This window comes from Manis javanica, chromosome 8 (assembly GCF_040802235.1).
Source record: "Manis javanica isolate MJ-LG chromosome 8, MJ_LKY, whole genome shotgun sequence".
Classification (NCBI taxonomy): domain Eukaryota; kingdom Metazoa; phylum Chordata; class Mammalia; order Pholidota; family Manidae; genus Manis; species Manis javanica.
In genome coordinates this window covers 12184224-12198081 of record NC_133163.1, presented here as the reverse complement: position 1 = coordinate 12198081, position 13858 = coordinate 12184224, and the positions used below count along the sequence as shown (strand labels likewise).

The 13858-nt window shown below is 47.1% G+C and overlaps 1 protein-coding gene across 3 annotated transcripts in view; it reads right to left on the bottom strand.

Moving 5' to 3' along the window:
• FBLN5 (fibulin 5) overlaps nucleotides 1-13858 on the bottom strand; it is a 75162-nt gene that overhangs the window by 19346 nt on the left and 41958 nt on the right. For all 3 annotated transcript variants that reach the window (XM_017657186.3, XM_017657187.3, XM_036991778.2), the window contains 2 exons: nucleotides 3058-3180; nucleotides 70-186 (listed from right to left, as the gene is read on the bottom strand). In XM_017657186.3, the coding sequence (XP_017512675.1) occupies nucleotides 70-186; nucleotides 3058-3180 (240 nt within the window). The remainder of the gene's footprint in view (nucleotides 1-69; nucleotides 187-3057; nucleotides 3181-13858) is intronic.

Sequence of the window (13858 nt, the reverse complement as noted above, 5' to 3'; positions counted from 1 at the left end):
TGCCAGACCCTGAGGAAGACAGTGCCTAGCGTTTCACATCGTGTTCCAGTTATCATTCACGTCACATACCTTGGCACGACCGCCCATCCTCGTTGAGAGTAAAACCAGGGTTGCATGTACAGGAATAGGATCCAGGAACATTTGCACACAGCTGCTGGCAGTAGCCATAGCGGCATTCATCAATGTCTGGAAACAGAAACCCAAGCAACGTAAGACATTTCTTCTCAATCGCAGATGCTGCCCCCAGCATCACTGCTGCCCATCTCTTCTGGAGTGGGATCAAGAAGGAAAGTGAAGGAAGACATTGCCTACTAAGTGTCACGGAGAGTGATATGTTCTGCTGAGGCTCAACCTCTCTATGACCCTCCCTGAGCCGCTGGAACCACCTGAACACCTCAGGTGTTCTGTCCGAGGAACACCTGAATCCATCTTGAAAGCTGTAGAAGTTTCTGCTCTTAGTCTGGGATGTTGGGCAAGGTGGCCTCTACAATTTCATTCCACTCCAAGATTCAAGGCTGAGATTTACCCAACATTAAGAGTCAGCTCTAAGTTTCTATATAAATGTTACCCCACCCTGGGAAGGAACAATTTCGCTAAAAGTGTAAGAGAAATCCATAACCGCACTCCAATAGGCTCCTCGCCAGCTCCATTAATAATGAATGTGTCCAGCTGTCAGGAACAAGAGCTGGTGGAGGCCAGGACACCCTGGGAAACACTACAGTCTGGAGCCCTATGAATCCAGTAACACAAGGATGCTGGAATTTGCCTTAGGTCTTCTTGCACCAGAGCAGACATAAAACTCTGGATAAATATACCTCTCCTAAACCATGGCTGGCCTTTCCTGAGAAAGCAGCTCTGTGGGTGAATGGATCTTTTTAGCAAAGTTGGGCAATATGCCCTACCTGACATGTACCAGTCAGTGGGGAGCCTGATGTCATTGGGAAAGCACTTCCCAATACCCCAAGCTGATGAGCTGATGGGCTGGCAAATTCACTCCTGCAGGACAGGATGTCTTGTATGAAGCCTACAGGGAGAGACCAAGTCCTCATTTATACAAGCACCTGCTGTGACCTTTATAACTGTAGCTGTATCTGGTCTTTAACTCATCTAAATCCCTCCCTAAACATTCCCTCCCAGCTACCCTGGTTCCTTTGGAAACAGGGGCCATGCAGCATTTGGAGGCCAGCTCTGGGCCTGGCTTCTACCACCTGCTGCCAGGAAGGACCCTGCGTCCCTTACCTATTGTTCAGCCCTCCTCAGAGGCTGCGCCCTGCCCTTGTGATTGTTTTATCTGGCTCACAGCTACTTCCGGCCTGGCCCACCCACCACCCACTGAGTGCTGTGCAGCTCCTGCTTGGAAAGCACACTGACTTGTGCAGGTGCTGCCCCTTGACTTCTTCCCAGGGTGCAGTTGGGCTCATCACCAATGCCAGGGAGGCAGCAGGGCAGGAGAGAACATCTTCTGTGTACAGGTACCTTGGAGGAGAGGCAGCCCCTTACTTTTCTGCAGAAGCCATGCCTCCCAAAGTGCAGAGATTGGGTGGTGGACAGCTATGGAACTCGCATTTAGAAAGAGAGAGAAGAGTTTCGCAAGGAGAAGACGTGATCAGCCGTAATTGGAAAGGTCTTCCCTGTGGACGTGAAGGGAGAGCAGGCTTCAGGTGGCGTCACGTTAGGCCTCCACTTGCCTCCAAAAGCTTCAGGCTTTATGGAAGAGAACAACCCTGCTGGGAGGAGGAATGAGCCTGGCCCCCCTCAGGTGGAGAGGGGCTTCCTGGCCCCAAGGTCTCTGTAATCTGGCCTGTGGGTCTCTGTCCCCTGGGCCGCTTTGGCGCCCCCTTGGGGTGGAAAAACTGGACCAAGAAATAGGAGATCAATATTAAACCCAACTCCTTCTAATTTTGTCCAAAATGTTCCTCCTCTTTGAGTCTCAGTTTCCAACTCTATAAAAGTTGGATGACATAATATCTAATGTCCCTTCCAGCTCTGAAATTCTACATATTAAGTTCCTGTACAAATAACTCACACGGATCTGCTTATGTTCAAATCGGTGGCATCAAACTTTCCATAATTGCTGGGGTTGGTTTAAATGCACACGACCCCCATGTTCACAAATGCCCGTGTGTGGCCAGCTCTGCAGTGCACGACTGGAAAGGAGAACGGGGCCAAGTGTAGGCTGGCTTATCAGGCCCTGAGGATGCTTCAGACAGGCCTCTAGAGCAGACCCAAATGCAGTCTCAATCACAAGAGACTTGGAAAGAAGGACCGTCTTTTTTCTTGTTTCCATGATGTCTGGATTTGCTTCTCAGCTCCTCCAGGACTGACTCTCAAGCAACAGAACAGTGTCTTGGAGAATTTAAGCTGGTAGGGCTTTTCCAAGAGAACACAGCATAGAAATCACACCCTAGAAGTAGAAATTGAAGTGACAGCTAGAGATTGCTCTGAATTCATTCACTTAGCTACACCTAAAACAAAAGGGGAAGAAAGGAAAATAACATTCCAGTAAAAATAAACAGAGATCATATAGCAGGTGCCCACTGCAAGGAACAAAACTCTCAGCTGCTGATGACTAGACCTTAGGAGTAACAAGACCATAGCCAGCGGGGAGAAGGGGCAGGACGGGTAGGCACCACGATGGGCTTTGGGGAGGAGATGATGTTGGGTGAACGCGACTGATCCACATTTGAGACTTGGGACATTTCTGTGACTAAGCAAGTGTTCCTTTCTCTTAGTCTGATTTCTGATTACCAGAATAACCCTTCCTTCTCTCACTTCCTGCCTTGGATATAAACCGCCTAAAGGCAGAAAGAAAGTCTAGGTAAAAAATCAAACATGAACCCTTAAAAAAATGCGTTAAAAAAAAACTCTGATGATGACATGACAGTGAAGGTGACAGCTGGTTCTTAAGGGAAGGTGCTACAGGTAAGCTCCATGGCCTCCTACCCCCCCCACAAAGAAAAGCCCATGGCCCTTAGCCCACCGAGCTATGCCCACATCTCACAATGCCCCTGGAAACTATTAACTGCCAAGAGCCTCGGAACCCCAGAGAGCTGTTACCTAAGCACTGGCCTTCCAGAAGCCAATAGCCATCGGTGCAGGAGCAGGTATACCCTCCTTCGGTGTTGATGCAAATCTGGGTAGGGTTGCACTGGTGGGAATCCGTTGCACATTCGTCCACATCTGTAACACAGGCATATTCCAAAGCATGTCACTTGCATCTATCCAAAGCCCTGGAGCCACCAGAGGGGCCAGCTGCTTACTTGTCTAGATGGGAGGCGGTTGATAATGTCCCTGGGTTATATCCAAGGAGGTGGAAGCACCTCCTGATGGGTACCATTAGGAGACACCTGACCTTTTTGGAGGGAGCAAAGCTAGTCTGTTCCCCAGAAATCCACAAAGGGAAGGGCCAAGAAGAAAACACACCACCTCAGACGCTCTTCTGCCATGCCATCCCACCATCCTCTGAAAGCAGATCACCTTGATAATAACAATTACTTAACTTAGAAACACATTTTGTATTAGGTTTATCCAGTCACATGCTAAACAGGGGTCTGCTGTGTACCCACTGTGTGCACAGAGCTACGATACAGACCTCTGAGACATAACAGAAGAAAAAGCCCCCTTGCCAAAGGAAGCTTGTAGTCACTTGACTGTATCAGCCATGAAAATTTTTTGGCCTGAGGCTCCTGTCCCTCCACTAAGCTTTACAAAGCCCCACCCCACCCAGTCTTCCATCCACTCCAGAGCTGCTGGGGCTGAGCTCTTGCTGCCCTCTGCTCATACTGGGTCTCTATGCTGCTACATGCGCCTCGCCATCTGTTTGGTCATGTGCAGGTACTTGTGTGCAAGACGGTCCCTCCTTAACTGAGGGCTTGAGAGTATAGAGACCAAGCTGCATTCGCGATCATATTTCCCAAGTTTTTTCTTGTTTAAGCACTCAAACAGTCAGCTCTCAAAACTGCTCGTTTCTACTGAAACAAGTCCTCTGCCCTCACTCCCCACACTGCACTTTGGGGTGAGCACTCAGAATCCTAGGCATCCTCACACCACACTCTCACTCTGACCTAGAGATGTTCCCTAAACTCCCATCTAGGCATTCACTCCCAATTAGTCTCTGGGCGCCTGGACCCACCTTGCCTGCCGCCAGTTCCTTTCCTCCTTGTCAGTCCTGCCCCAGGACTGCACCTTAGCAGACCCCTTCCCTCTGCCCCCTCAGCACTGCAGTCAGGGTCTGCTCACATTCACCTTCTCCCTGCCTCCCCTGCATGGACCATTGCACAGTTGAAAGAATATTAAAAGCTGTCATTCACTGAGCCTGTGGGAGTTGGCAGCCCAGGCAGAGGAGAGAGGGCTGAGCTTGACTGCCTTTCCCTGTCCCTCCTGGAAGACTGTCTGCCTCTAGGCATGGCAGATGGCACACTATGGTACGGGTAGGAGGGCACCTAGGGCCCCAAAGCGTAAGGTCCCTGAGGGCTTCACCCACTGTGCACCCAGGAAGCAAGCACAGCTGATTCAGTGAAACATTCAGCCAGGTAAGCAATGGTCTCTTGGGTTCAACTGACACACCACCATCCACGACCCACCTGCGACAAGTCAACATCAATGACACGGACCAATCCCGCACCCACCCCCAAATGATCAGGTGTTTGGGCCTCACAGGGACCAGCCTTCAGTCCTCTAAACATGGACAGTCTCCAAGAACGTGGCTCCAAGGTGGCAGCAGCCTCTACTCTACCCTGACACACTGCTGGTATGCAGCCTTGATGGCAAAGACCCAGCCCTGTTCTCAGCTGCAAGAGCTCCTGCCTTCCCTGGGCCTTCCTTCCACCCCCAGCTCTGCCCACCCAGCCAAGCCTCCCAGGGGAATGGCAAATAATGCTTGGCCAGCAGCCACTCCTGCTCAAATCCATATCGAAGCCTATGATAATAAATAATACCACTATCAGCCAGTGCATATTTACATTTTTCCTGCGGGGAGTGATGGATGGCAATTGTACCCTGGGAACAACATCGCCTTAGGAATTTGTCCTCTTTTTCCTGCCTGAACCAGAATAAAGGGTGAGGGAGACCCAAGGGGAGACGAGCTGTTAGAGAGACTTGGTAATAGCAGGTTCCCAAGTCTCTGTGTTTGTGTAACTTATGGCACAGGCAATGTGCCCACGATGTCCTGGCAGGGAGAAACCAAACATTTGGGAGTGGATTAGACTGGGCTCCCTCCACCACTTTTCTGAGTTAAAGAATTATCTGTTATACTGCATTCCTGTTGTTGTATGCTCAAAAAAACTAAATTTTTAACTTTCACTAACTCAATGAACAGATTGTTTCGATGTATATATATATATGCATATGTATATGTATATGTGTGTGTGTGTGTATATATATATACATTTTTTTTTCTTTGAGAACCCAATAAGTCCCTGGAGTGTTTTGGGTCTGTGTCCCATCTTTATATCCTCAAAACATGTCTGGTATATGATCCTGTGTCCATAATAAACGCTTAGTAACTGTTTAGTGAATGAATGAATGAACACATGAACAACAAACATTGGTGCCTTTAAGTCCCCAGGAAAGCTTTTCTCAGCCAACTTGCTGACAAGACCATTTTGGTGCATGGATTTTGAAACAGCCACCCCCACCAAAAGCCACTGTCAGCTGACACACCTGTGGAGCTGAAACTGGAAATGTTCATGCTGTGGGGTTCCGCAGGGGGTAGAAAGACTCATCACACATTCCAGCTCACAGCTGAATTGCTTACATTAAATACATTTGACTTAAATAACAGAAGGAAAAATACATCAAACCACTCCAAGGACATTCTTTGGCAAAGCGTCCTTTTCTGCATCGGTGGAAAAGTACAAATTACGGCAACCTGAGAAAGTGTCATTAACCTCATATGCAAACCGTGCCTGTTATTTCCTCTCCTTTTCTTGGTGATATTTAAGAGGAAAGAATGCTGGGTTCATTCATTCATTCATTCATTCATTTACTCATTCATTCTTTATATTCTCCTGTGGCCCTGTGTGTGCGTATCCTCCCTAACCTCCAGGCCATTTGGGAGAGCCTGTGCGGAGCGCAGTCCCTCCAGCTGTATCATTCCCGGAAGCAGACTTAGAGACCCTCTGCCAGCTCCCTGCCCCCCTCCCAGGAGCACTGCCTAGGCATTGCCTTGGCACCTGGAGGATTCCACCACAGCAACTGTGGCTGGGCTCTCCCCAGGTGAGGCAATGCCCATCTGCTGTCCAGGCGGCCAGCACCCTGGCAACTGGAGGAAAGAGCTCTCTGACTTCTCCAGGACCCGGCAGCAGATCAAAGCCCAGCATTGTGCCTGCCCAGGAATAGAGTCCTCAGCGCTGAGCTGCACGGCTTTGTCTGAGCCACCACCCATTCCTTCAGACGTCTCTAGAGTGGCCTTCAATGAAAACATTTTCAATGTGACACAACAACTGCTCACTTAGGAAAGTCATCCAGATCAGTCAAGCTCCTCTCCTTGGCACTCGCCCAGGAGGCTGCAGGCAGGGCCTCGGGACAGTGGCCCACACATTAGGGATACTTGTTGAGGATCTCATACTGCTAAGCTATGTCTCATGTCCCCCGCCAGTCAGAAAGCTTCACGTGGACAGATGCATTTAAGCAGAATAAAGGATGTCCTTCGGACAGGTGCACCAGTGGAAATAAAGAATGTTCTTCAAGTACAATCAAGATCTCACAGAGGAACCAGATGGGGGAACTGGCCTCCAACATCGGAATACACCTGCCCAACAACCAAGGGCAAAAAAACAAACAGACTCTCCGCAGCTGACTCACAGGGCAGCCCGGGGAGGGGCCAGAGGCCACAGCGCTGCGGGAAGCGTTAGCCCTTGGAGCAGGAGTCCGTGATGGAAGCAGGGGGAGAGGCAGCCCCTCTCTTTTGTCAGAGGCAGTTCTCAAGGAACTTTACAGGCATCATGCTGTTATTTTATGCCTGGGATATGTCCTTGCCTGGGAGTTGGCTGGTTCCCAGAAAACAGCATACAACCCACTTTTCAGTCCCATGTAAAACTGATGGTTCCAAGTATGACCTTAGTGTTAACTCACAGGTTATTATATAAAAATCTCTATAGGTAAGCGTAATGACTGAATGTATTGTCACAAATATGCATCAGTATACTCAAGTATAAATAAAATGCATATGTATACCAGCTATATGTTATACTTGAATGCACATATTATACACACTGCATTGTCATTTCAGCATTTGTTCCTGAAAGTTAAAGGGAAAATACTTTAACCATTTTCACAACACCAGTTCTAACTGAAATAAAATGTCCTTTAAAAACTGTAAAATAAAGCAAACAAAACAAAAACGAATGGTTCCCCATGTCCACAGGGAGAACATTTCCTAGGCCATTCTGCCAGTACCAAATCTGAAGAGGAAAAAAAAACTAAAGGGCTGAGACCTCCCCAGAAAGGGCTAGTGGGTGAAGAATAATTTTGGGGTTAGGCAGAGCTGGGTGTGAATCCAGACTCCTGCACTCAATAACTAAATATTACTGAGCAAGTTCATTAACCTCTTGGGTCCTCAGGTGTTCTGCAAAAGAGAGCTCTGGCAGCCTGCTGTCTAGGTTGCTGTAAGAGTTGATAAATTCAAGTGTGCCCAGGTCCCTACCACTTCCTGGCATGCAATGGAGCTCAGGAAATGTCAGCTCCCATTACTGGTGAGATGCTCTTTCGAACAGCTGTTAGTAATAAAAGAAGTTTGGCTTCTGCCTCCTGCAGGCTTTGTTCTGGGATTCACCAAAGATACCAAGATGATAGCACAGGGCCTCAGTGAGCTGTAATGCATGGTTAATTCTATGGCTCAACCACAGCCAGGCTCTGGAGCCCTCTCCCCCTAGAGCCTCAGACACATGAACAAAGGTAGGTATGTTCCTTCATGGGATCTCGGTTTTCCCCTCTGCACTTTGGCATCTGTGAGTCCATCTATGATGCCATCATGCTTAATGTCTAAAAGCCTAAGGGTACATGTGTTTTACTGAATTCCACAGCCAAATACAATCACTCTTTACATAATCCACAACTCTTCCCTCTTCTCATGTCTTCTCTTCTCCAATATTGTGAATGAGCAAGGGATGACTTTGTGAACCTGTGTACCATCAGGTGCATATTTCTGGTATTGTGTGAAAACAGCCATCAGCCAACAGGCAACATTCCCGTTTGGGTGATGCTGGGAGAAACTGTCCAAAGTGTTTGGAAGACTACACCTTCCCAAAGGCCTTCACTAGTCCTTTTTTGGACACAACAAAATTATTTCCTTGGTAGTAAATTTTTACCCAGTGAAACAACATGTTTTCCCAGCCCATTTTTGTTCCTTCCTCACTCAAGCTAATGGGGCTTGATAAGGAAGGAGAAAATAACAATGGCACATTCCTATGCCTCCAGTTAAAGTCAGTTTCTGGCCTGCTGCTGGGCTGGGTCAATGCCATTTTTCAGTGAGACAAGGCCAGCCAATGCTGGAAGCTACACAGGACCTACTTCCCAAGCACCTGCATAAGTAAAGATCTCAGCGTTTGAGAACTTGCTTGGTGAATTCCCAGGACATCTGCACTCCATGTGTCTGATGGGTCCTGCGCAACCATTAGGAATCAGATCTTTTTGTGTTTACAGCACTTTTCCCAGTGTTTGATATTAAGCTTAGAGTACAAAACCTGCTCATATTGCACCTATAACTTGGCAACACGTGGTCTATTTTCCAAACAACAAAAAGTCCTTTCCTCTTGGGTGAAACGAGCTGTAATGCAGATTCCAACATCTCTGTGGTTTCTATTTTTCTATCCATAAAGTGAGAACTTGGAGGAGATTTGTGAAAAGCCCCTTCTAGCTATGACCATTTATAGAAACAACCTATACAACTAATGGGGATCACATTGCTTGGTTCTTGGGTAATAATTTTCATTCAGCGTGCTTGGTAAACATCAGCTGACTAGCTGCTTTCCAACTGGGCAGTGAATTGGCCAAGCTCATTCAACTTTTGCCACCATACACATGGTCACTGCTATTGCAAAGAGGGCAGGGGGATGACATATATCCTCCTTCTTGAGCGTCATGCAACAAATTGTCCTGAAAGGAAGGGGACATGGTTGCTAGTTGCCATTCTAGATGCGGTATTTTTCTATTAAAAAGCATAAGGCTTTAGCCATCATCGTGACTGTAAATCAAACAAACCATTTGTCTATCAACAGAGAAGGATTTTTGAACCTATACAAGCCAGCAGTTCCCAAACCTAGCTGCCCAAGAGTATTGCCTAACTAAATCAGAATGTCTGGGGCTGAAGGTTTGAAAAGCTATTTAAAGTTACCTAAATGATTCCAGTATAAAACCCTATCTGGAACTTGCTGTGCCAGAACAATACTTCTCAAACTTTAATGTGCATAAGAATTATGGGGACTTGTTAAAATGCAGGTTTAAATTTGGTAGATACTGCATTTCTAACAAATTCTCAGATGATGCCAATGCTGCCTGCCTGGGGGCCACACTGTGTATAACAAGGTGCTAGATTATTGTGAGTGATATTTGGTTGTGTATCCATGCAACCTGCTCTGAATTTAAGAAGTTGTCAAGACAGTCTAGGAGGGAATTTAGTGTGCAAAAATCAAGCCATTGACTCCTAACCAGATTCTTCTCTAAGATCAAACTTGCTGTCAATAGAAGTATTGTGATTTTTAGAGTCTTATTAAAGAAGTTCTCAGCACAGTCTAAAGCAAACAGAATGGCTTTCTGGTGTACAGGCACAGCCACTATTCAACTCCACCCTGCAATGGTTGGGGGCCTCCTGTTGCATTTCCTTGGACCACAGCACTGTGTGCCCTCAAAAGGTTGTCCTTCCCCTCAGTTTGCTAGTGGTGTTTTGATTTCCTGTGAGTAAGCTCAGTTGCCTGAATCTTAACTAGTTCTTGGAATACTGCCCCCAAAGTGATGACAAAAGTGCAAAAGATTCCAATTAGAAGAAAGGGTAACACCTTTCTCCAATATAGGCCATCCCTTTTTCACAAACACAGTCTAGAAATAGTGTAGCTCTTGACTCCTGGAATCTGCATCCCCCCCCACGCTCCTCCCCTAGTTCCGTCTGAGCCTATTCCACCCCTACAGCCAGACCTCCATGCCATCCTCAGTGTCGTGATCAATGACCCTCTTGTCCCTGATCCCCATGCCCTCCTCGTGTGATGCTGTCTCAGTTAAAGGCATCTCATTTTCCAGTATCCTGGGCTAGGAACATCAGCCACCCTTAAATCCTTCCCCTAACTCCCTACCCTCACAAAATTCCCTTCTGCAAATCTTATCAATTCCCCTTTCTTTACATCCCTCATGCTCAAAGACTCCAAGGCGTCATGATCTTTTCTCTGAATGATTGAAATCACATCATTACTAGAGTGCAGCCTCCAGTCTCTCCCCATGAAGCAAGCCGAACACAACCTCCAGAACCATCGAGACACAAAAACGATCACATGGCTCTACTACTCAAGATGTTATATCGTTTCCTTAGAAACCTCATGGCTTTCTTTTTACACCTCAGTAACATAGCACATCAAGCCTACTTTTACACTCACACATGTGCTAAGCACATCTAGTTTCATAGCACTTTAGCTCGTATTACATAGCTAATTGTGTATGGCTCCATCTCCCTCTACTGAACCATGAGTCTCTTGAAAGTGAGAAATGGATCTTACTCACATTTGTATCCCAAACACCTAACACAGTGTTGACATGACTGGGAGCAGGGAAATCAATTATAATGGAAATGAAGATCTTGGACTTTTCTGAAGGCAAGAAGGGAAGGTCAGTTAGGCCATGGGGTGTCAGAGGGAAACTGGTTCAGTCATCCACCCCTTTTGTGGCCTATATCACATTCTCATGGGATGAAGGATACCTGGTGGACAGCCGCCATCCCAACAGAGCCTTGAACCCCAGCTTATAGTGCCTGGGGCCCCATTCCCATCCCAGTCTTCACCCAGGGAAGATCTGAGAATGTCTTCAGCCTCCAGGGGCCTTTGTACATCATGTACTTGGCCTGATGGAGTAAGGTATGTTTCCTTTTTCTCCTAGGGAGCCAGACATTCCAGGTGAAGAAGAAGTTCATTCTCAATAATCACAGGAGAGCAGAACATCAGAGGAGGGAAAAGATACACCTTCTCCCTGGCCTGAAAATGGGCACCTAACCAGCTGTTCAGGGCAAAACCAGGAATCCAAACTCCTTTTCAGGCTTAGGACAAAACCCTCAGCCTGATGCTGGCCGTGAGAATACCCAGGTGTGCAAACTCACCCCGAGGACTCGATCAGCCCAGATTAACAGCAAACATTCCCTGCCAGGTCCCGCTCAGAGCCTGATAGTCACACCTGCACGTGTTCTCTTCCCCACACCTGGGGGTCAGAAATCCCACTGTCGCTGTGACTCATCGCTAACTAACCACGGTGCCCCTGCACATGTCACTGACCTTTTGCATTTGCTTTCTTATCTCTAAAATGGGACCACCATTACTTGCCCTGCTGGGGCTTGCAGGCTAGTGGGGAGGCCAGACAATGAACAGGAACGAGTACGTGAAGGGCTATGAGAACACACGGCTGGGAATGTCCCAAATCTGGGAGGTGAGGGCAGGTCTTGACACTGGACACTATCCTTGAAACCTTAGGACAAGGGAGGGAAGTGACAGATGGTTCTTTCAACACAATAAGTTACAAGCAATAGGCCAGCAGGAGATTAAGAATATACATATTTCATCCTGAGACCAACTCATGCTGGTCTCCTCTCCTGCCCCCACTCTTCTACCCTGGAACGGCCCAAAGCTCCCTGCTCCCCATCTGTAGCAGGTGACCCCATATCAGAGAACAACTATTGAGACTACAGCTCAAGATGGGGTGAAACCTCAGGGGATGGGAGGAAGAGGTATAAAAGCATGTAGAGACCATGGGGATGGGGGAGAAAGTGCCAGAGAGATAGCCATATGTCCTGAGAGTCTGGAAGTGAGGGCCACACCCCAAACAGCACAGGGCTGAAACAGTCATGCCTGCTCCCCACCACCCTTTGGACCTATTAAGAGTTGGATTATATCATTGGAACCTAAAATAAATACTGACCTGATTAAACACTTTTCAGGATTGCATGTTTACCTAGCTTGTGGAATAGGGCTGCCTTTTTTCCATCCACCCCTCTTTGATTACCAGTAGACTCCTGGATATCTCTAGTGTGGAAGGCAGGAAGGTGAAGGGGCTACATGTGGGGCCAACCAACTAACTGACCTGCCAGACCACTCTGACCACCCTCCCTCCCTCCATGAAAAGAACAGTGCTTAAGTCCCCGTGCCAATAACACAGCTACTTCAGGATTCATTTTTGCCACCACACGTTTACCATGGGCCAACACTGCTACAGGTACTAGGGATTCAAAGACAAATGACATATGAGCTATGTCTGTTTATAGTCTAGTGGGAACAGATAAGGGACAAGATAATCCCAACTCAGTATGGTGTAAGTCTCATGCTGGAGAGAAGAATGTGGGCACTTTCAGGAGAAATAGGCTTCCTGGAATAAAAGATATTTGGCTGAATTTAGACAGATGATCTGGATATTTGCCACAGTTGGATATTTCCCTCCAATTCTTCCAACCAAAGACTGCATTTTCCAGCTTCCCTTACAGTCAAGTGTAGCTATGCGACTAAATTCTGGCCAATGGGATGCAAGTAAAAATGATGTGTAACAACTTCTGGATCATGCTTTTGAAGATGAGTTTTAGTCATTCTCCTCCCTCTGGAATGCAGGTGTGATAGTAGTGAGAGCTGGAGCAGCCACCTTGGATCCAGAGGTGAAAACCACACAGTGAGTTTGGCCAAGCACCCTACCAGCCCTGAACTATGTGCCTCTGGATTGGGCCATGAGAGAGAATTTAAATTCTAAACCAGCGTGTTGAAAGTCTGTCTTATAGGTACAGCTTAGCTCAGCTTTTACCTAATATAAATGAACAGGAGTTAGCCAAAAGAAGTAGGTGGGCTCCCCTGTGGCCCCACCCCACTAATCCCTGCAGGCAGGCACACCCTAGCTAGGTGCTCTCCCATGGCCCTACCCCACTATACCTGGCAGGTGTGCACAGTCCACACAGGGGAAACCCCTTAAAAATCTGGCTCTAGTGGCTGGGAAGGTTTGAGTTTCTCAGTCTCATGGGACTGAAACAATTGGAGAGACAGTTCTTGGCAGGCTACCACCCCCAGGGTACTACACAGACAGCAGATTGGAACATACCCCTAGTCTTCTTATGACCACTTCCTCAAGACTGGGAGAACAAGCTATTTCACCTTAAACACAGAAACAAACACAGTCAAGCAAAATGAAGAAATAGGAATATGCTCCAAACAAAAGAACAAGATAAACCCCAGAAAATATCCTTAATGAATGGAGATAAGTAATTTACCTGAGAGAGGGTACAAACTAACGGTCATAAAGATGCTCACTGATCTCTGGAGAAGAGTGGGTGAACACAGAGAGAAGGTGAACAAAGAGATAGAAAATATAAGAAAGTACCAAACAATTCAGCTGATAAATACAATGACTGAACTGAAAAATACTCTAGAAAGTCTCAACAGCAGACTAGATGAAGCCAAAAAAGGATCAGTGACCTGGAAGACACCCAAGAGTGGAAGACACCCAACAGAGCAGCAAAAAGAAAAAAGAATATTAAGAAATGAAGTCAGTTTAAGGAACCAATGGGACAACATCATGTGGAAAAGAGTCACCTAATAAGGGTCCCAGAAGGAGAAAAGAGAAAGACACAGAAAACTTATCTGAAGAAATAATAACTGAAAACTTCCCTAACATGGGGAAAGAAACAGACTTC